The 25,040-nt window shown below is 33.8% G+C and overlaps 2 protein-coding genes across 7 annotated transcripts in view; both read right to left on the minus strand.

The window, feature by feature from the left end:
- LOC124533658 (RNA binding protein fox-1 homolog 3) overlaps positions 1-7,501 on the minus strand; it is a 75,768-nt gene extending 68,267 nt beyond the window's left edge. Inside the window, exon 1 of the mRNA XM_047109077.1 lies at positions 7,391-7,501. The gene's annotated coding sequence lies outside the window, so the exon portion shown is untranslated. The remainder of the gene's footprint in view (positions 1-7,390) is intronic.
- Positions 7,502-10,688: 3,187 nt separating this feature from the next.
- On the minus strand, positions 10,689-24,905 carry LOC124533421 (integrin beta-PS). Of its 6 annotated transcripts, none has more exons than XM_047108664.1 (18): positions 24,840-24,905; positions 24,657-24,705; positions 20,646-20,969; positions 20,382-20,558; positions 19,503-19,731; positions 19,331-19,415; positions 18,397-18,567; positions 17,427-17,534; positions 16,973-17,125; positions 16,091-16,213; positions 15,664-15,831; positions 13,919-14,155; positions 13,672-13,846; positions 13,151-13,257; positions 12,565-12,709; positions 12,162-12,295; positions 11,603-11,755; positions 10,689-10,819 (listed from the first exon to the last, which is right to left on the minus strand). In XM_047108664.1, the coding sequence occupies exons 3-18, from the start codon at positions 20,935-20,937 to the stop codon at positions 10,754-10,756; spliced, it is 2,523 nt and encodes an 840-aa protein (XP_046964620.1). In that variant the 5' UTR covers positions 20,938-20,969; positions 24,657-24,705; positions 24,840-24,905; the 3' UTR covers positions 10,689-10,753. The 6 variants fall into 6 exon arrangements, with proteins under 6 accessions (XP_046964620.1, XP_046964621.1, XP_046964623.1 ...); XM_047108665.1 differs by having other exon boundaries at positions 24,857-24,899; XM_047108667.1 differs by lacking the exon at positions 24,657-24,705 and having other exon boundaries at positions 24,840-24,891.
- Between the last annotated feature and the right edge of the window lie 135 nt (positions 24,906-25,040).

The raw sequence follows: 25,040 nt of genomic DNA on the forward strand, positions 1-25,040 counted from the left end.
TGAAAACGACATAAGTCTTAAATTTGCATTATGTATGTGCGCGATAAATAGTTGAATAACTCAAAATTGATTTGCACAATTTTGATGATTCTTTTTTTATTATAAAGAATATACTTTAAGGGTAGTTTGGTGAAAGTTTGGTAAGGTTCTGAGCATAGCATCCATGACAAATTAAGGGAACGGGAGGGAACGGAACAATTCTGAGGAGCACGTTAGCAATACGCGGTCGAATCTTTTATTTATGTGTTATTTGGATATTTGAATCACCTTCCGGAACGTGGTTATGTTCATGTAATTGTCATAATCGAATATTATAATCAACTAGCGACCCGCCCCGACTGATCACGAGTGCAATACTAATACTAAATATACTAAAGAAATTTCTTTATTTACGACATCACATTGCAAACTTCTAAAATTGTCAGTGTTTCTTTACTATATTGTTCATTCATTATACACACAAATCTTCCCCTTGAATTACACTATCTATTAAAAAAAACCGCATCAAAATCCGTGGCGTAGTTTTAAAGATATAGGGACAGAGAAAGCGACTTTGTTTTATACTATGTATTGATGGAACTCCTAAACGGCTTACAGTTAGGGTGCGATTTGGGGCAATATTTCTTACTGTCTTTAATCAAATTTTGTGTATATGATGTGATGTCATATGATGTACGACATAGCATACGAATAGCTCTTTTGCAAAGATTTTTAACTGGGGTCGATTACAGCTCTTTCGAGGGTGGTACCTTGTAGTTTATGCCGCATGACGTATTAAAACCACATTTCGAAAGTCTATTTTTGCTTTATTCGAAATTTTCTTTTGAAATTGTCCCCGAAGTAGTTTCTGATTCATATAAACGGCACGCTTAATCTATCCATATTAAGAAAAAAATGTTAGTCAACATCAGCTTCACTTAAAATCAAAAAATAAATAAAATTTTAACAAAATGAAAAACCGACTTCAAACAAGACACTATTTTAAAACAAATAAAAATTTACTAAAAAGTAATAAAAATAATTGCATATTTAACATATTTTTGAGAGTCCTCCTAGGTAAAATGAAATGAAAAATATTAGACTACTTAAAAGTCGATTTACGATTATATAATGTAGTTATAATTATTGCTATATTTGGAGTCGGTGTCAGCTAACCCTATACTATATCTATCAAAAAACAATACGAGAATACTTTAAGAAATATGTTTCTTACAAATTACCTTTTATACGATATTATACTGGGCCAATCAAGAGGCTCGTATCGCTTCTTTACAGCAATGGTTACCGTATTCCATTAGGCATGTCTGTCCAATGTCTATATCAGCATATTAAATATTTTATAATTTTTGACAGTTCTACACTGGTTTACTTATCCAAGGAATTGCGACAGGCGTCCGTGTAATAAAACAGTATTTAGTCCTGACGCCGGAGCCTTAATCCTATACACTATACAGTTTACAGACATATTCAGCATTTTTTTATTTTACGCTACATCCACGGGCACATAGTTGCCCGAAACTTTTTTTTTAATTTAATATTATTGTGACAATTTTTAGCGTAGAGATTTACAGTAGTTACTATTCTAACATTATCAGCTTATTAACTACTGTACATCGAAAAGCAGCGAAGATCTCCTCCGCCTCCGATGTCTTTTTGCCGGAGGCTCTCACCCATACTGACTTTTATGTACATACTTTTTATATAGGTAGATATTTTATGTATATATATACAAATTATTATTTATTTATTTATTGTTAGCATATGTTTGTGCCTTTGTGGTGTGTGTTTCTTATCGGTAAGTAATTACATTTATTTATTTAAGATTTAATTGTACGTACATATATCTTATTATTAATCATAACCATGTATATTTATTATATCGTTTAAACAAATTATTTTAACTCAATCGACCTTAAAACTATACATTATGGAACAGTGGACCCTACCCCGTCACGGATCAGGTTGAACACAGCCTCAGCGATGATGTTGTTACGCTGGTGATGATCATCACACAAAACTGTTTCGTATTATAATGGCTTAGGAAAAATATTTTTTACCGCATAAGTAAAAGAATTACTAAAATGTATTATTTTAGTATGCGGTTAAATGGTGTGAAAAATGATCCAGGACCTGAAGCTGTAACGACACGGGATAACGTTCAACCGTTAAAAGTTGTCATTCGTAATTAAATATGCCCATTTCAGCAGAGTTCAAGTTATAATGGTCTTTACCCTAATGAAATTAGAGGAACATAGCGCTCGATGTTGATTTTTTTAAGTGTTTTTCGCTCATAGGTACCTATTGTTCTATAGCTGTGTCACAAAAACAATATTGTTCTGAGAAATATGTTTTATTCCTATCGAAAATGCAATATCGATATATCATTTTTTGTGAGAAAAGTTATTTAAATGTAATAAAGTCTCTAAAGAGAGAAATTTGACATAAAGGCACTTCTTATTACACTGTAGGGAATAATTATTGCAGCGCGTAACACGTTATGCATTACGTGTTTACTGTGTTTTACTAATTTATATAATTTTTTTGTAGTTTTTATATATAGTATGTTATTTTTCCGATTTGTCGCCCAACATACCCTACAAGGGTAGGGCTTTATATTAATCTGAATCATTGTGTACATTTAATTTTATATATAGTGTGTTCTTTCTTTAGATCTTTAAGAATCTATGCAGATTCATTAAAATATACTTATTTACTATTAACAATGTGGACAATAATTACATAACAACATCATTTTCCGATTTGAATTAAACTACTCTCACATTTAGCGTTTATCAGCTATAATTAGATCTTGTTTATACGAAATTTATTTATCATTAAAACTTGAAAATTATACGATTGTATGTCTATCTAAGCACATATATAAAATGGTGCTTGCAGCTCAAAGATGAGATGGCCCCGTGGTTAGAACACGTGCATCTTACACCAGCACCACTATACATATATATATATATATATATATATATATATATATATATATATATATATATATATATATATATATATATATATATATATATATATATATATATGTGCTTAATTTGTGTTTATAAATAATCTCGTGCTCGGCGGTGAAGGGAAACATCGTAAGGAAACCCGCATGTGTCTAATTTCGTCGAAATTCTGCCACATGTGCATTCCACCAACCCGCATTGTAACAGCGTGGTGGAATATGTTCCAAACCCTCTCCTTAATGGAAAAGGAGGCCTTATCCCAGCAGTGAGATTTGTTGCTCTTCATGGTCAAACCACTAACCCGAATTTGATGAAGTTTGTTATAAAAGCTACTTTAACTTATTTACCCGCATGCTTGACGATTGAAACGAGACCGACATTAGTTATCATATTGCAAGCTACGAGTTACCTATGATAAAAAATAAACATAAAAATTGATAGCACTTCTTTAAAAAATATTGACATCATTACAGATTTTTATGCTCATGTCCTATATAACGCTAACATTATGATCCAACCTTGACCGCATCAAATTAAGATCCTTAAATAAAAGGAATATAAATTTGCATAAACACAAACGACCAAATCCAAAAAGCAAACGTGATAAAGTGCACGGATAGCTTTTAGTCGACCTTGTGGCGATTGTGGCATTTTGACCAACTCCGGTCCACAACCCGAGTGCAGTCCGCAGCGGAAAACTACGCCAACGAGTTATTGTAAAAACAGATTTATAAATTCCGCTACGAAGCCGCTACGATGGTCTGTGCCTCATTTCGTTTCACTCAAATTATTATTCATATTATACACCATTTATGATTTTAAAAGGATAAAATACAGAATCAAATGATGTTTCAAATGTTTTGTTTCAAGCTATTAAACGTTTAGTAAATTTAGATTCCGCCCATATTATCATCACAGCTTAAAGTTGACGAAAACATTTAATAATGTGTTCCATATCCATATTATGATTTAATATCAAGAAGCTCTCAAAGATTTAAATATCGGTTAAGATCAACACAGTTTTTTTTAAATGATATTTGCCGACAATATACAGGAACTATCATAATTCTACTTTATTTTATTTAAATTTACATTTCATGCGTCTGTTCAGCTTTAATGGTTTAAGAACAACATTTGTCTATAGGTAAGTGATTGAGTAATGATAAGCAACTGTCTTACACATTCATGTTTTTACACTGTCTGATAAATAAGTACATGTAACATGCATATTCCTATCACTTCCTTTAGACTCGGTTACTTAAAACGTGAAGCCACAACTCTTGGCTAAGAGATACCACGTTCCTTCCACGGTACGTCTGTTGTTTATATAATCAAACAAAAACGTTCTATTATAACACATGTATCAAATGGGTGTACCCCGTAGCAAAACACTGCAATTTTGATCTTTTACTTACATAACGAAGCCTAAATGAATACTGCCGTATCTTTAAGTTAAAAAGTAATGAACTGCCATATAAAATTCATCTTCAATTTTACCTCTGTAAGGAAAACGCTTTAATGACCTTAATAAGCCCGAGCCTAATCATTTTAAGCATTGAAAATAGGCGAACTTCAATTCAAACTTTCATACCCAATTTCATACTCTTGGATGATTAATTTTCAAAAAAGCTTTAACCGCCATTTTCCCTCTTAGAGAAACCTAAATACCAATTGCAATATTTCTTTCTCTTCTGACTTCCATACAACTTTTATCCTAAGATGAACCTAAATCCCAGGATGTCCCTATCGGTCTGTCATACCCACCGATTAAAGCAGTATATCGTAGTCAGCCAGTCCTTTTAGAATTTCCATTTAATATGAAATATCATAATAAATAAATTAATTATTGCTACCAATAGAGAGAACTCGCAAGACAAGAATTAATAGTTCGCCAATAAGTAACTTTGCGAAATGACCAAACTTTAGCGCAAACTTATAGCCTGTTCCAACTATATTGTATCTCTCTTGCAGTATTTAAAGTGAATTCTGTAACAGATACATACATGATTTATGAATCTTCTTACTTCATAAATAATTCATTTTTATAAGAAATAAGATTAATACTTAGTATAACGCCGAATGTAACTCTATAAAAGTGCCAGAGATGTTCCAGGGATTATATTTTTATGTTAAGACAGATATTATTATTATATGTTATAGGTTTGCAGACGAGTATATGGGCCACCAAATGGTAAGTAGTCACAACACCACCCATTGACAGTGGCGCTGTAAGAAATATTAACCATTCCTTACATCGCCCGTGCGCCACTAACCTTGGGAACTAAGATGGTATGTCCCTGTAGTTACACTGGCTCACTCACCCTTTAAGCCCGAACACAACGACAATAAGTACTGTTGTTTGGCGGCAGAATATCAGATGAGTAGGTAGTACATATCCAGACGGGCTTGCACAAAGCCCTACCACCAAGTAGAGTTCGGGATTTGAAAAATAAATGTCTGACATAAGAATTACCAGTGAGGTATATATTGTAATCCAGATTATAGACTTTTATATCATAAGTCTGTAGCTATTCATCTTTCTCTACCTTTTTCCTATTATGCCTCGTAAAACGGATTAGGAAAGCGTTGTACGTTTTGTTAGCGGTACCGGATTCTCGGTCCTTGTATGGAGAATACTAAGCGTTGTTGCTATTAGCTTCGTGTACTCTACCTTTTTATACCACAATGAGATTTTGTTGCATTTTAGTCTTTATATATCGTATAATAAGAACCTGCCTTGCCCCATATTATACATGATACGTGAGTCGGTTCGCAAGAAGTAAACAAACGACGATATGGTCTCATTCATAGCGGGTTGAATATCTCGGGTTAAGTACATATCTTCCACATGTACCTATGTTTGTCTTTGAAAAGGACGTACGTACATAGATTACAAGTGATTGACACTAGTCACGATTACAATGATCAGTTGATATACCCATATAAACAGTACCATAAAGTATTTGGTAACGGGTTGGTAAATTTTAATCCGATTAATTGATTGTATCAAACAAATGACCTATAAATGAATTACTCATCGCAATCAATTTACAACGGTTAATTATTTTTGACGTCAATAAACGCAGTAAGTATATAACTAAATAACATATATATATGGCATTATCAATAACTTTGAGGAGTATATACGTTTAAGGTAAATTTATTATGTTGTTTTGTTGTCAATTTACATAGTGAAACGTATCGCAATATGCATGTAGATGCGTTATATCCGATGATATTAAAACCTTGCCAAGTATCGCGCATATTAAACGACGTACGGGCACAGTGATGCATCAGCATTAAGCAGACACGGTAGGCTTCGCCTTCACACGTCGATATGCATCACGAGTGCAATCCCGTTACCGTCAACAATACATTGCATTAATCGCCTTACATGGAATATGCCTCAACTAGCAATACCTGAAATACGATTCTGGATTATCCAGAGATCGGCTTATCGAGATCATTACGCTAACGGGTTGTAACATGCTTATGATAATAAAATTGATATTATATGATCTACGAAGATGACGATATTACAAATCACTACATATTAAACAAAGTCCCCCTGCCGCGTCTGTCTGTATTGTATGTTTGCGGTAAACTCCAAAACTACTGAGCGAATTTCCATGCGGTTTTCACTAATAGACAGAGGAATTTATAAGGAAGGTTTAGGTATTTAATTTATTAAGGTTTTTGTGTAAAAAAGTTGAAATAGGACGACAATTGTATACATGTCGGAAAAAAGCAACAAAATATATAAATAAAAAACCTGTATGCACCCGATTGCACCCTCTACTTATAAAACATTAACGTATTAGTATTTTTTAGGTGTTAAATAAATGAATATTTTATAATTTTACTTAAAACAAATTACCTAAAGACTTGACTTTGGTAAAATATTTATTTCTAAATGGCATAAAATTATTGCATACTTTTATGCACGAAGCGCTGCTTTTAAAAATAGTTACAATAACAACTGTGACATCTTAAGACACGGTCACGTTGCGATACCAAATAAATTATTAATTTATAATACAAACAATGTCTGAAACTTTTTAGAAAATTAGAGCTACTTAGTTTCTTAATACATAAAATTATTTAGTAACTATATAAAATTATAAATTATTATTAAAAGTTCAACATCATAAACAAAAGCCAAGTGTTTAATACAATACAAATGTATAACAATAGTTAGTCATATTTCCCGCCAAAGTCTATGCTTTGCTGTATATAAATAAATAAAGTAGTAAATATTTTTCTTATTTTATCTATATCGTTCGAATTAAATTAAATAATAATAGACTGCAATATCCCTCAACTAATAACACGTAAAAGCGATTAAAAATTAGCTCCTTATTTTAAAAACCGAATCAGCTATCTATCAATGAACAGCAGCTATTACAGAGCAATCTTACCTTTAAGAAGTCGAAGTAGGGACTAAGTAAGTGTTATTGTGGGTCACGTCGGTAGCGGGCCATGTGTTGTGGCGTAGCGAGTAGCGAGGAGGGCGGGCGGTCGTGCGCCGCGACGGGCTTCCGAGGCGGCACTAGGGCAGCCGCGCCACCTCCGCCCCCGCCGCGAATTCCTCGCTGTGATTAATCGCCGACCCACCTGCGGAGCCTTTGTATACCACTAATGTGTTCCTTCTCTAAACAATCTTAAAATACAATAAGTGTGAAATCATTTTGAAATTTTTGGTCAATGATATAATAACTCGTCGTTTCGTTTATGAAAAGATTTTACAATGGGTTTCGGTACCGCTATACAATTTAAAAGCAGATAACACGTAATGTTAAGATGATCTGATTTGATATTATGATGGAAATTGTTATTAAAAATAATTTTATTGCAAGGCAGAATTATTTAATAACTAGCTTTTGCCCGCGACTTCGTAAGTTCGTTCGCGTGGACTTCAGGTTCGTCCCGTCTAGTCTAGTAATCGCTTAAAATCGCTTCGTAAATAAGTCATTATTTCTCGTACAAAGTAAATATAGATAAAAATATATAAAAAATAGATAGAAAATGTTTATTCTGGATTATTCCTAAGAGATAAACATATACCATCACGGACTTTTTTGTAGACCTTTTTAAGTTGTACAATACTGTAAGTAAATTGTTTTGATCTATCTTGTGGGATTCAGTCAGCGTTTGCAGTGTAAGCGCAAAAAATGTGTTTTTTTACGACCTCACATTAGAAACCTCAATAATTGTAGCCTATGTGTTATTCTGATGTATAAGCTATATTGTGGTAAAGTTTCATTCAAATCCATTCAGTAGTTTTTACGTGAAAGAGTAACAAACATCCATACATAGAAACTTTCGCCTTTATAATGGTAGTAGGATATGTAATGCATTAATTCATTGGGTTACATGTGTTGGTATTATTATACATTAGATTACAATCAGAGTTCACAAACTCTGTTAAAATGTTAGCTTATTCCTTGTTTCTAGTTTTGAAACTCAGAACGCTTAAGTATTGTTGTGTACTATATACTTCATGTTACAAACACGCATCATAATTAGACTTTTATTTTGCTAAATTATTTATTTCAAAGGGCTTAGAATAAAATTGAAAATTCTAAATAAAATAGTTATTATAAATATTTAAAAAAACTAAAAAAGAGCATTTATTTATGTTTAAGATTTAATGCATCCCTACTGCGATTTTTAATCACTGCATAATATAAAACTTCCCGCTGTCTATCCGTCTATATGTGGTAACATATTTAAACCAAGGATTTTGATGCGGTTTTTTTAGTAGATAGAATGATTTAAGGGAATGTTTATATGTATAATACATGTATAATATAATTTTAGATTATGACAATTTTAGAAGTTTCTAATGTGATGTCGTAAGCAAATACAGTTTTTGCGCTTACATTGCTAATGCTGGCTGAAGCCTACGAGATAGATCAATATAATGTAGTACAGTTTTGTACTCCTTCAAAATTGTCTAATGACAAAAAAGCTGTGGAAGTTATACATAAAGTAATAAGTTACATATAAAGATATTCTGTAGTTTATTTAGTATTAGCAATGCGCGTGCGAAGCCGGGGCGAGTTGCTAGTATTTATATAATTTCACAAATTAGTAAGTAGACGTACTATAAATTAAGTAAATTGATAATATATTTATAATACTATAAAATGTTTGAATAAACTTTTCTTAATCCTATTAGGTTTTAAATATTTTTTTAAATAGATATAGATCGCATATCCATAATACTATTTTTATTTTTATATGCAACGCCAGGTACGTCAAATTCTTCTTGGAAGAAATAGCTACCTAACCTAGCCCCTACTACTACCGAAAAAAATATTTTGAAGTATTTTTAAACCATTTTCAATACACGTAATCATGTTAAGTACTAATATCAAAAGATAGCATTTTCCCCCTCTAATTCATCATCGAATTGGAAATAATTTCAATAGCTATCCTTACGTGACGTAATTCAGATTGTAGACGCATTTGCGTAGAGGCCAGGGATTGCGTAATAAATGAAATAAATATTTGATTTTAGAAGTTAATTTTATTAGGTATTTATAAAAGTCCACATCTGTTTTAATAGAGAAACTAAAAATATATACAATTACAATCATTATATTTGACATATCACATGATTATTACAAAATAAAATAATATCCAAATCTATACTGTCCATCTTATGCGTTTATATAATATAATAATAGTTGTGTGCTTTGATTACTTCATTAAAACAAAATAAAACTTATATTACTTACATTTTAAATAAATCTATGTTTTATATTACTCGATATTAATGTCGAAATAAATAACACTTTCTTAACTTCATACGATTAGTAATGGCACTAATTTATATTATTATTATTATAAGGCACTAGACCAGAAGAAGCGGCAGTACGTTTTTATTAATTATTAAAACACAATTTTCACAATCATAATATATGTAAAGTAAAAATAATTTTACATGAAATATAAATCATAGTCACATTATCGTCGAGTTTACATGAAAACTGTTTTGAAATTTGTTCGTAACTTATAATAAAATACTATAATTATCTCCAATCTAGAATCTGACACTAATAACAAACTAATATTCATCAAAGGCAACATGGTTTAATAAAGAAACCATATTTCATTCGATTTAAACAACCTACACACATAAGTACATACGTCAAACACACACACACGTAAACCATATTCCAATAGGTATTTCTTTTGTAAACAATATTTATAATAAAGTTTTAAATAGTAAAACTTTTAATATATATTACAAATAATTAATTTACAATCACTCTTCTTGTTATTCAGAGTTATTTATTATAAATATCAATAAAACAAAAGTTTTTATAATAAAAATTAGTAAAGTTACAAAAACATTGTTTACAAAAGAGAATTTCCTCAATGAAATTGGACATAAGTACAAAAAGCGTACTCTAAATAGATACAAAAAAAAATCTGAGATTTAAACAGATCATTCTTCTTTTTAAAAAAAATGCATTTTACAATATGTAATGTAAACGATGTTGAAAATGTATAAGAGATACGGTATATTCGATATAGCTTAGCGATTAAAAAAATATTTTATTTCAAAGGCACGTACTAAGGCTTCATATCTTCTACATAAGCTTCTATAACGTATACGTCAAAAACGTCATCTAAAAATGTCTAATATATCATAGCAAATACTGAATTTTAGATTATAGTCCAATGCATTTTATTTTACGATTTTTCTCTAACGTGTTGACAGCTTCGTAAACACTTTGTAAGCAGCTATACAGATCTCTTTATTGAGATTATTATTTACCGGCGTAAGTTGGATTTTTGAATGTGGATGTTGCTTGCTTGTAAATAGGATTCTCGCCCTAAAAAAAGAGAAAATTTCTTCCTTATATAAATACTTTACAAACGACACAAAATTATAATATTCATACGTTGAATTAAAACTAGTTATAACCCGTGACAGTCTACCCGTGACCACGAACGCTGTAAAGTACTCGAAACGTCGGGATGTTAAAAATAAAAATAATTAATATATGCGATTCAAATCCGTTATAACTAGTTTTATTTCAATGTGTAATAATCGCGAAAATTTAAGACAACAATATTCATACATATTTTGAAATGTATAAATATTTTATATAGAAAAGTATTGTAGTCAGAAAAATAATGGTTACATTAAACCATTAATTGAACATAAATATTGATTTGTGTTTATGATTATATATGCACGGTGTTAAAACATCAAAAATATAATGCAAAATACTAAATATATTATAAAAGGCACATATTTATTTCTAATATATCCAATAACATTATATTGGCTCTTTTAGCTCTCTGTTCAATACAACCACTTATTGTGCAAGTGCAAAAAAAGTTCAAACACATTACAATATTTATGTTTCTTGGTGGATGATGGTGACCTACATCCTTGGGTATTGAGATGTTATCTCCCTTATGCCTGCAGTTAAACTGGTTCACTCATTCATCTAACCGAATACAACAATATCGACGCCGAACAACTTGCCAAACACTAAACGAAGCCTATAAGTAACATGCATACATATAATAAGTGAAATGAATTTCTCTTTAAGTCAGTTAATATGAAGTCGGATCGAATAATGAAAATAATAATATTTGGTCCTCACCGTGTCCCACTTGGCCATCATGCGCTCCTTCTCAAAGCGCGCAAACTCGCGCCGGTCGTGTATAGTCGTCACCATCTTCCACAGCATCAGCAGAGCCAAACCCACCAGCACGATGGCGGCGATCACACCCAGCACTATACCGAGGATAAATACCTGCAGGCACAAGAAACAATAATTAAAATATATCATTAACAAGGTTTATAAAAAAAAAAAAACAATAATTATTTATCAATAAACAAGCTTAACCGCACAGGAAGGTTAAGGGTCTACATAATTTATATTGAATGAAAAACATATACATTAAAAAAAAGAAAAAAAGGCCCCGACGAATTGAGAACCTCCTCCTTTTTTTGAAGTCGGTTAAAAATCCATTGTATTCTTGGGCCAGAGCCTTAGCTGGCGTGATCGAAAAAACCTTGCCAAATTTTTATCACAATTGAAAGAGTATTTTAGGAACAATAGGGGATTGTTCGTATGGCAGGCACAAATATACAATTATTTGTATTGATTACGCTAAATAATGCGATACTTTAAATATTTTATTAGTGTTGTTATGTACCTTTCTCGGACATTCGTGTTCCTTTTGCGCTCGGATGTGCAAGTGTTGGGTTTCGTTGTAGGAGTATACGTATACGTAAAGACAGTCTTCATCGTCGTAAAAACTGCACAAATGTTCGTTCAATGTTTCGTTTGCTGCAAATAACAATATAAATTAAATTATCTACTACATTGTTTCCCAAATAATATTCATACATTAAACACTCGCATATACTCCATTTAATCGTTTAACCTATCGAAATAAACTATTTAGCAATATAAAACATATTTTTAATCAAGCAACAAATCTTTATAGGTCTTTGAATATTTAAAAGTTTATATACAGTAAAATTTCAAATGAATAGTCCTAAAATTGAATTGTACATATAAAACGATCGGTAAACGCTTAATTAGGGAGGGCTCACCTTCGATTTTCCCCTCGACGACCTCCGGGAAGAGGTTGCAGTCGCCGCAGTCGCGCGCAGGCTCGTCGGGGTTGTAGGCGGGGCCGCGCTTGTGCACCTCGCACAGCACGCACTCCTTGAAGTCCTCGCACTTGCCGGGGCACGTCTGCGCACGACACACGGTTAGTACCAATCGTACACCAGTACACCGAGGTATGTATAGTACGACACAACTTAGATGTCGCATCGGCAAGATTCGTAAAACCGATCACATCCGAATTGAGTAAGCCATCCCAAATTATCGATATTTATTTCTCACGCGAATATCATCTTTGCACAAACGTAATAACTTGTAGTATCATATGATTTAATATATTCGTCAATTTGATCTGTCGATTTACATGCACTTACTTTCCCTGACCCGGGAATCTACAGCGACGAATAGCGTCGAATGGCGCGACAGGGAGCTATTTCTATTGGTTGTGTAAATCGGCAGCAATCGGTTTTATTTTCATTCCATTGCATTTTCCGATGCTACATCTAATTTGTGTTGTACTTTACTTGTTATCATCATTAGTTGGTCACGTATCGATCAGCAATAACTCACCGGGCATTTGTCACAGTACTTTCCGGAGTAGTGTCGGTCGTCGTCTACATTGCACACGCACTGGCCGCACACACATTTTCCATTTCCACTGCATATTTTTCCATTTTCTATTGGGAAACAATTTAAAATATAAATATTACGAAGTCGTGACCAAACCCATATTATGATAGATGATGATTGGATAGATAATATTACAATCAAATGAAATCACTACGGGGTCTAGCAGCCCCAACTCGTCTGGGCATTCAGTTTACTTTCGTTATTGGAACGAGAAAGTACCCAACGTGTAAAAAATAAACGTTTGTATAGGAGTATAAAACTTACACGACTTATCTAATACAGTAAAAAGAACATTTTTTTTTCAACTATCAATGATTTCGAACATGTTTTACGAAGATAAGATTTCCGGTTTAAAATGCAAAAAATATGTCTATATATTTGTTCCGCTCGGAGCCATATACTATTTGCGGACCGGATACCATCCGGCGCAGGTAACTTATTGTCGGTCACAGATAGCGTACCTCGCGATATGCAGGGCGTCTGGTCCTTGAGGCACTGGCAGGCGGGCCCGCTGTACTCGGGGCGGCAGCTGCACTTGCCGCACACGCACTCGCCGTGCTCCGGGCCCGAGCACAGCAGCCCCTTGTTCATGTCGCACGTGAAGTTGTCGCACTCGCAGAACGGGCCCGAGATCACCTGGGGGCGAGGCAGCGATGTAGGCCGACGTCGGGGGGTGAGGGGCGAGTGCGCGAGGGGGGGGGGTAGTACCTTGAGCGGGTCGTCCATCTTGTTGCACTCGCAGACGCCGCAGATGCATGTGCCGCGGTTGGAGCAGAGCGGGCCGCTGGAGGCGTTGGTGGGGCGGCAGCCGCGCTCCTGCTCGAGCGACACGCCGCCGTGCGCGGAGCACTCGCAGCTCTTGCCGAAGCGGCCCGGCTTGCACACGCACACGCCGCACGCCGACGTGCCCTCGCCGCTGCACACCAGCGGGCTGTCGTTGTACGCCTGCCGCACACACACACGTTCACACACACACTCACACAGGCGCACGGTAATTATGTAACGTGTGTGCCTTCGTGAGTGTATATTTATAATGGATACCGATGTTTCCGTTCACACACACACTCACACGGGCGCACGGTAATTATGTAACGTGTGTGCCTTCGTGAGTGTATATTTATAATGGATACCGATGTTTCCGTTCACACACACACTCACACGGGCGCACGGTAATTATGTAACGTGTGTGCCTTCGTGAGTGTATATTTATAATGGATACCGATGTTTCCGTTCACACACACACTCACACGGGCGCACGGTAATTATGTAACGTGTGTGCCTTCGTGAGTGTATATTTATAATGGATACCGATGTTTCCGTTCACACACACACTCACACGGGCGCACGGTAATTATGTAACGTGTGTGCCTTCGTGAGTGGATCGTTATAATGGATTCTGATGTTTCCATCAGCGAAATTTCTTATTGATACTAAATACTAAGTGAATTAATGTTGTAGTATTCATAAAGAAACATCAATCACGATCTGTGTTAAGAAATATATAGCAGAGCTGCTGGCGCATGGCATAAAATATTTAAGTCTCGAATATTTAACTTTACTGCTTGCTGCCATATCTGCCATTGAAATTTATAATCTATCAAAAAAGTTACAATTAAAATAAACAAAACTATTCTTAGTTATGCTGCTTGTTTACGTTCTCTTCTATTTCTCTCGATAAACTACCTACATCAAAGAAGTTGAACCTTTGTTCAACTTCTCTCTTTTTAAAAAAAAACACAACAATTCTAATGAAAACATTAAGTATACAAATATACACAGCACCGCAGCAGGACTGTAAAACGTAACAACAAAAACAAAATCGTGTAAACAATAATTAACAGCGCAGTGGGGCAATTTAACCGCAACTGGGTCGACGAGTTTCTAGCAAAAAATAATCAATTGCGTACCTAATGGCAATGTTTCCATTGAACATAATAAAGTACTGTTAATTTCTTTTCTACATACAATATCGAGAGCATGTTAACCGTTCAGTTTATAACCAGGACGCTTCCATTTACATGTGGGAGTCGAGACATTTCAAAAGCTAATTTTAGAATATGAAATAATGAAAATAAAAAAATTTTAACTTATAAATGAGGGCAGCTGATTTTGCGTCTTGAAAATGCAAAGCGATGTATTTTTAGATAATTATACTTTTTTAATATTATTATAATTATAATTGAGCTCACCGAAGGTATACTAATTTGTTGTTAGTTAATTTCTACTCATGTATTTTAGTTGTAAGATTATTTATTTAAATCCTTATTGCATGCGGTATAATTGGCTTATCATTTTGTTTTAGAAGTTTGAAAATGCATACAATGTATACAAATGTTATAAGTAGTTGGTTAATCGAATAATCGAAAAAAATAAAATACTTTATAGTATTAAATATTGATAAATTAAATTCAGTTAAAAGTTTTTACTGATAAAAGGTATCTTTATCGACTCACATGATGTCCGGGATGTTCGCAAGGACAGTCGCAGAGCATTTCCAATTCGACATTGAGACTTTCCGACACTCCGACTGGATAGATACTGAAACTCTGCTTCCACTTGCTTGGGTCCTTGGGACATTCTTTGAGTGTGATTTCAGCTGAGAATTCAACAACATCACCAACCTACAAAAAGTTAAATACATTAATTACATCTCTATTGAAAATATATCATTTATAAGATTTTTTTTTTTTTTAATTCGATTTTTTTTTGCTAATTTGATATAGTTATTTTTTTTATTGGTAACACTGAATGTCATCAATATGGCTACCATCTCAGTTTAAATATTAAATACAGGCAACCAGCTTACAAACAGAGAAGGAAATGGTACTGAACTAAAGTATTCCCTATTTACTTATAGCAGGTGATCAATTCCAAACATACTTTGAGTCCGTCGCATTTGCTGGTCTGCACCATATTGTCCTTGCTTCCCAGACAAGAAGAGTAGTACAATATCTGCACTGCATCACTGGATGTGTCTTTCATTTCAACGGTTGAGGTAATTTTCTGTAACAACAAAAAACTAATGTGTTTATTGTTATTATTTACATTAAGATTGTGTTAATATTTATTGAAGAAATTTCTCTTATATAAATCTTAACACAAAAATGATATATTATTTTTTTATTTTTAATAGTACATTCAGACTTATTTATTTTAACTTGCTATGTGAATGCGTTTGTGTGCTAAAAATTATTTTATTGGTAAAATTAGAATATCAGTATGAATTTCTTAATGTGCTGCATTGAAGGTTAGCAATCATTAGTGCAATTTGAACTTTAACTTTTAAGGTCATAGAGATCATAATAGACAAAACAAAATACTTATGTTTTATCAAGTACAAGACATACAAATTAATTCAAAACTATTATATTAGAGCTTAAGATGACCTGTTGAATTAAAACATTCTCTTGTATTTGGCAATTTAAGTGTTAAGTGTCAAGGCAATAAAGGCATGGCGTCCGATGATGTCATAGGTGATCGACGTGTATGTATACTAACGATCCCTCACGACTTCGCACAGATAAAATACTAATAGTAAATATACTACAATACATCGCATTAGAGACTCCTAAAATTATTATTGTTTACTATATTGTCCATGTATTACATACAGAAACCTTCCATTCAAACCCGCTTTAAAATCCATTGCGTAGTTTGAAAGATTTAAGCATACATAGGGACAGACAGCGGTATGGGACGTTATTTTATACTATGTAAGGACGCATGGAGTTTTATGGTATGTAAGGATGCATGGGGGCTCACGTTGTACTGCTCGCGCACGAGGTCGACGACGTTGTCGGAGTCGTCGCTGAGGATGCCGGAGCTGGAGCCCTCGATGTGCTTGCTGAGCTGCTCGTACACGCTGATCTGTTCCGCCGTCACCGCGAATATCACGTTTATCGCGTGTTGCTTTACCTGCAGTCACAACATCATAACTGAGAATCGATAAATTTGTGAATAATATGTTTTTCTCATACTGACGATGACAAAAACAACATAATATCATGTGTCCCATGAAATGTTGCTCTATGTATAAATATATGATAACAGCGCCTTTGACCAGTTTCCAAGCAATTATGCATTGTTAATGTATTTCAATAAAATATTTACAAACTTAAATAATTATAAAAATAATAATTTTGACCTGTCAAATAAGGTTATTCTTATTAAAACATTATTTTTTTTACAAATACAATTTGAAAAAATGATAACATACCTTGAGATTAATTTGTGATATACTGGGATAGTCTTGCGTCGTGGAGTGGGTATATGAGTTGTTTTCCATGTGGCACTCTCCGTCATTTGGTTGCACGATACCTCCTAACTGCAAATTATTATCACATTGTTTAAAAAGAGTTTTAACATAAGTTACTGGCACAAAATACTGGAAGAAATAATGACCATTAATAATATAGGATAAGGAGAAATAAAATAAGTGCATAATATTATATCTTGTGTTATAACACAGCTTGAAAACTATTATTTTAATATTTAAACATGTATTTTGACAAGTATGATAAATCTAACACACACGTAGCAAAGCAGAGCTGTGATTGGCCTGACTGAAACATTAGAATCTTAACTGAAGATTACATAGCCACCCGCTTACTTTTGGCTTATTTGTACATATTCTTCTTTTGTTCATTTTAAGTAAATAAAATAACGAGAGGAAACAATAGGAGATAACAGGCTATCCCTTTAATTTTTAGTTTACATATAGCAACAAAATTATGAATTATAATACAAAGTTAAACAAATTACATTTGAATGACAGCATGATGTCATAGCCGAGAATACTATATGATGGATGAATGAACAGTGGCGTAGCTAGGTGAGTAAGGGCCCCGGTGCATAAAAAAGAATCGGGCCCTCACCCCCTCTTTCCCATCCCGCTTTAACTAATAATTACCCTTTAAAATTGTAGATACCAAATAAGAAATCTTGTGCTCGGGGTCGTGTTTTTCATCAGACGCTTAATGTTTAGTTTAGAATGCCCCCTGAACTCCGGGGCCCCGGTGCCCTGCACCACTTGCCCTACGATAGCTACGCCACTGTGAATGAAACATTTTAATAGCAAGATGTAAACAAATTACATTCGAATGACGTCATAATGTCATAGCCGAGAATACTATATGATGGACGAATGGGACATTGTAATAGTAGGATGTATAATCTGTCTGTGTCACCTTGCCGTCGCCGGCGTAGTGGAAGCCGGCGTCGGTGGAGAATACGAGAAGCTTGCGGGCGTGCTCGCGCCAGCCGATCTCGTCCTTGCACACGACGGCCTGCATGATGGCGTCGAAGCCTCCCTCGGGCGCGTCCAGGTTGCCGGACACGTCCGCGCGGGCCACTGCTTTCTAACAATATACAATCGAGTATTTTTATTCATTTTAAATCGAAGAGATCCTAACTTATTTTTATTTTTTTTTGCACCCAATTCTAAAACTAAAAAATAACATTTTCGTTACATATTAGTTGCATGAGGTGCAACAGGCGGTTAACTTAGTTAGTACTTTAAAATTAATGAGTCGAGATGGCTCAGTGGTTAGAACGCGTGCATCTTAACCGATGATTGCGGGTTCAAACCCAGGCATGCACCGCTGTTTCATGTGCTTAATTTGCATTTATAATTCATCTCGTGCTCAGCGGAAGGAAAACATCGTGAGGAAACCTGCGTGTGACAAATTTCATAGAAATTCTGCCACATGTACATTCCACCAACCCGCGTTGGAACAGTGTGGTGGAATATGTTCCAAACCTTCTCCTCAAAGGGAGAGGAGGCCTTTATCCCAGCAGTGGGAATTTACAGGCTGTTGTTGTTGTTGTTAAAATTAATACAATAACTATGCTAATGAACCAAGGTGACCCAGTTAAACCTACATCACCTGCACTGGAGGAATCTAGGTCCAGCAGTTGAAATGTAGTGCTGTTACTTTATTGTACTATGGCAAATGCAGTATAATTATAATAAATTGTAATACATAAATATCCGTAATTGGTGAAATTGTACGACTATATTTAAATAACAAGTTAAATTGGCTTTAGTATTGTATCCGCACAAATTGATGATTAACAAAACATAATGCTAGGGTCACATACGATACTAGAAAACATACTAACATCAAAAAAGTCCGTGTCGTTGCTGAGAGACATTTGATTCTTGTAGCCGTAGGGCGCCGCGCAGCCGTCGCAAGGTGATATTAGACTGGAAGATATAAATTATTCATTAAATACCATTACATAATCACATACCGAGAGTCGATCGAATTCATATGCAAAAATGTTGCCTTACTTTTTAGGTACGGTCGAGACATACGGCATGACGAGTTTGTCAACGAACGATCCAAAACCGATGCGGAAGTTCGAAGTGATATTTCTCATTGTACTCGAGAGTAGACTGCCGAGCATACTGAGCTTCTCCTTGTCATTCTTCATCGACCTACTCAAGTCCATGAGGTAGTAGAGATCCACCGGGTAGTCTTGAGCTTGTGCGTACGAGAACGTCATCTTCTGCATCTGATCTATAATGATAATCATTTATTAATATTGTTTAGCTTTAAATATTTCTTTTTATGTAATAAATTTTATTATTAAATAAATTAATAGGCTATTTGACTGGTTTTTAAAATCCATTTTATATTATTAAGTAGAGGTTAAGGAACCCAGTAAAAGTAGATTTTTTTTATTTCTAGTACATATTTGCCGAAAAATATCATACTAAAAATTCCATATTTAAATAACGCGCGAAAACGCTACTTGGACAATATGGCGCTGCAATGGGGTCGGTAACGTCACTTTGCTGCATTTTAAACTGTGGTACACATAGTAAAAAAGCAAGGTTTACAAGAAAGTGACTTCATCAGAAGCTCGGCCAATCAGGAGCGTTTTATGTCACGTGACAAACGTTTGAAAAAATGCATTTTTATTTATTGACTTTTAAATAAATTAAGTATTATTTTCAAATTTCGTTTGATTTACTGATTACAATAATTCAAAATTTATTTTTCGCATTGTCAAATAGCCTATTTAAGAAGAATGAATTATGAAATTTTTAATAATAAAACATTAAAAATATATTATAATCTCGTAATCGTTTATAAACAATCATGACCGCCATTAGCAAATCAATATTAAAACATCTGTCATGAGTCATAATACTGTTGACACTTACTCATCCGCAGTTGTAGCTTCACTCTTTGTGGCTTAATTTGAACCAAGTTCTCGCCGCCGGCGCCGGCCGCCATGTACCCGCCACCCTTACTGCTACTGCTGCTGCTGCTACTACTACTACTACTCATGGATTCCTCGTAATATGAAGACTCCATACCTACGCCCATTCGACCTTTCGCTGTAATTATAGAAATATTATTATTATATTTAAAAAAAACAGTTTTTAGTACATTGTAAAGATACGCTATGAGTAGATAAAATTTACCTCTTGTTAGTTCACGATTGTACATCGGATCTATAGACTGCTGATTGTCTGGATTGAATATGTAGGCCTCATCACAGCCGCCGGTGCCGCCCTCCATGGCGGGATTGAAACAGCGCGGTCCATTGAACTCCGGGGCGAAACACCACGCACAGGACGGCGTCCTTGCACAGTCACTGCACGTCGTCTTGCTGGAGCAAGGGTTTTGGGCAAGCAACTGCTCCGCGCGTTGCCCCGAGCAGGTAACAAACAGGCTCGCCCACAAGCAAAATAGTATACTCGTTCGTGTATCCATTTTACTGGTTTGTTTTGATTTCAGATCAATACCTGAAACAAACACGTTATGTTATATAACGATATAATAAATAAATCTCATATGAAGTTTAAAAGTAGCATTGGGAAGGTTTTGGATCTCATTCCCTCACACCACTTTACTTGGGCTTTATAATCTTCCTAACACGAGATAAAATATTGACATAGGTCACGGCACGATCAACTTATTTATTTTTTGTTCATTCAACAATATGCATCGTCCAATTTTGCAGAGTAATAAAACTGATAAATATCAAAGAAGAAATAAAGTCACAATAAATTAAAACTCTTTAGTATAGCGCCAATAAAACAACTACTTACATTTACATAAATATCAATGAAGGTTTTTTTTTTGTATATAAAATATATACTACAGAAACAAAGCAGAAGATTAAGCAATATTATAGATACATACGATATTAATAGTAAAAAACACTTTATAAATCTTAGGTATACTAGAATCGTATGTTATGAATGAAAATCACATCATATGGTCGGTAGAGTGAGTTAAAAAATCTGGTCTAAGCTTGCACCTGTGGGCGGGAGCGGGCGCTAAAGCGCCTACGCTCCGCCGTATCGAGGCCAGGAGCAGACAATCGGCGCTTTAAAACCGCTATCGTTTACACAAACTGGAGCTCGTAAGAAATACTATACTGAATATATTCCGCTAAATATAAATAATTATATGATAATTTTACTTAAAACATAATACTTTGAAGAGTAATTAAAAAAGTACTCCTAAAAAAGGAGTAAATAAATGAAATAAATCTTTTACCTTAACCTTTTTTATTATAATTTATATGAACTTATATGAATAAAATTATTTTGTGACCAACCTACATAAATATGTTAATAAAAAATATTATATCGCATGAAGTAGCGTCGTAGAGACCCAATGTTAATAAACAATTATTATACAGCGGTCAATCATAATACAATTAAATATATCATTTAAAACTTATAATTTCTTATAATATGCATTAAATGAATTCAAAAATACCTTTGCCTTATTCAATTCTCCGGTGCGAGAGTGTTAACTCTCAGTGATAATGTAGTTTATTACATCAATATTTACGAACACCAGTCACCTTTTGACAACAACGACCCACTTAATTTCTTAAACTCTCAAGAATTATTATTAAATATTATTTCGTTTTCCTATAAAATCAATTAGTCACATTACATCGAAGGGCAACTCGTCACCTTTAACTAAATCTTTTCCTTTAACAAATTAAAAAACAAATCTTCTACCGTTCGCGAATCCAACCATTGACACGACACTTATCACGAAATTAACGTTTATTAAATAAATATCTTTTACCGCAAATATTGAAATTATGATAAGACATAGAGTCGTAATTATGCGGTTTGTTTTGTCGTTTTTATTTTTCGAGATAGAGTTCGTATAAAACAGCAACGCGAGTGCGCGACCAGCCCGTGCCGGATACACGCGTGACTAATAGTACAGAAAATAACTTCGTCAGCGAATGATACAGCGGCGCCGTCACCGCTCCTTCTTCGAACCAATACGTGCCAAATCGCACTCAATACAATAAGCATTAAGCAATGTGTATTGTAGTCTGTATGGGATGCATTTAATTGACCACCTTAGCATAAACAGGTTCGCACTAGATTTCGTGTTTTGTTTACCAACACACATCCATAATGACGTGTACCAACTCCAGGTCATAAAATAATATGGATAAGAGGCTTGAATATTCGATAGGCGATTTCTTTATTTAAGTTTTTAAAGTTTTGATTTAAAATAAAAACTTTTTGAAATAAAAAGCGCTTGGTTAAACAAAAAACTGGTGTGTTTGTAGGTCAATGAAATTACGTCATGTTCAACAGAAATAAGATGATTCAACCGTGGTATCGTAATGTTCTTCTATTTGAATTCATACTTCACGCTTCTCATAATTGTCTTATCAGCTCTTATGTCCTTAGCGAGCCATATGGCATCCTGACATTAGTCCTTTTATTACGTACAATTCATCAGTAGGAGTTATTTATAACCATATTAGCCTTTCAGAATTATTTGTTCATATTCATTTAAGCCGGCCGTATAAAACGTGGACCTCAAATTTAAAATTATTTTACACTTATACAATACTTATAATATTATTTATGCACAATAATTGCATTGCATTTTTATGATACAGTAGGACAAGTTACGAAAATGTACAAGTAAAACATTATTGATAAACCGTACACTTGATAACCGTTTTAATCTAAGACTTGAAGGTAGAATGTTAAGTTTTTTATATTCTAGGAACTATACGTTATAACTGAACCTTGTCCTGTATTCGTAAAACCTGTGTCCAGATACCATATACCGTCGATAACGGTGGAGGGTGCACATCGGGTCGACGACCGCACCCGTCTGCTTTACGGGCGCGGCGCCACCGCATACATACATCCCTATAACAGCGAACTATAAACATCGGCGATGTTTTAATATGACTGGCGATTTAAAAAAAAATGTTTGTGGGGCTTTAACGTGAAATCTGTTCTTCAGGAGGATAAAGTTACATACTGATCCTGAACCTGAACCTTTTCTCTTTATTGCTAAATTTTTTTATTTTTTATTTTAATGAATACTTTATTTTCACACTAGCATGTATCACCAGTTTTAAGTTTTTACTTTTTTAAATAAAGGAAGAAAATTAATCTGTACTATTGTTGAAAAATAAAATTATCACAATATTTTCACGTTTCGGGTCATTATCAAAGGAAGACTAGAGATGCTCTACAAATATTTGTCAAAAGTGACCGTTCAGATGAATTAAACGATCAGAAATGAATATTTTATAAGGATGGCATATATGGTCTTATACTATTATTATTGGCCAAGCAAAAGAACATTTATTTTTGTGTATACTTAATTATTTATAATATTTTATTTCAAGCTCGGTAGTCAAGGAAATGCTTTGTAAGGAATCTTATGTACTTTTTTTACATATAAACATGATTTCATTTTTTTCAAAATAATCCTTGTTTTCACAGTATTTCTATGACACTTACTCTCACACACACTCAGACTTCTTGTCTGCTCTTTAGTGTTTTTGTAAGTACCAAAGCATAAAAGAGCGGACAAAAAGTCTTAGTTCTTTATAAACTGTTATTATAACTTTTATTTTTGAGTGTAGAAAATAGTTTTGTAAAAACTGATGAAATTTTTGTTTTTTCATAGCAAATATTAGTAAATTGTAAGACCCAACTCAATCCTCTCAACTTTATTAAGCAAATGTATAATTTTCATTATAATTTATGATTATTTATAGCAGCCTTGATGCAAAATGTCATCAAGAACTATTGTTGACACAAAAATAAACATTAACACTGACCTCACAAGACTTACAGTAAGCAAAGATATTTCAATAATAAAATCAAATTTTATAATATTACAATATTCTCTTCCATAATTCCAGTGTTAAAAATATAATTTAACTTTAACGTAACATGACCTGAATTAGTATTAATAAAAAGCGCAATAAAAAGCACGATAAGTTGTTGTTATAATGTTGAAATAGACTTTATTCATTCAACTATGTACACTTATTAAATTATTAAAATATTGTATTGTCTTTTAGATGACAATTATAATAGTAATTGACGTATTCGTAATATAATAACATATTTTAATAAGATAATATTTGTACTTCATGACCCATACAAGGTAAAGTGTATGTAGTTACTCACCAGCCTTAAAATATATTTGAGTCCAACTTTATTAACGAACCATGCATCTCTAAAAGAAATAATTATTACCATTAGTTATTATTTTTTGTATTTTCTCATTGAGTTTAGATGTAAGTTCACTAACAAATTAATCTTTTTAAAACAATACCACAATTTAAAAATAAATACATTTATTTACTGTACCATTCGCATTCACACACCTATGAACTAGTTAGGTACTTCATTCTATACTCTTTGACCATAATCCATTGCTCGTTTGATACCACAGATTATACAGAAAACAGATACACCAAGATATACAGAATATATGGATACGCCGAAGTTAGATCAAAACTTAATATCCTGGGACTCATTGCTTTCGCCTCCAGTATCATTTCTCCAAAG

Source organism: Vanessa cardui, chromosome 11, assembly GCF_905220365.1.
Source record: "Vanessa cardui chromosome 11, ilVanCard2.1, whole genome shotgun sequence".
NCBI lineage: Eukaryota > Metazoa > Arthropoda > Insecta > Lepidoptera > Nymphalidae > Vanessa > Vanessa cardui.

Coding starts and splice junctions, on each gene's coding strand:
- LOC124533421 (XM_047108662.1), bottom strand. Junction 13,847..13,918: donor AGATGGACGACCCGCTCAAG/GTACTACCCCCC, acceptor CCTCGCCCCCAG/GTGATCTCGGGCCCGTTCTG. Junction 13,258..13,671: donor GACGCCCTGCATATCGCGAG/GTACGCTATCTG, acceptor GTTTCCCAATAG/AAAATGGAAAAATATGCAGT.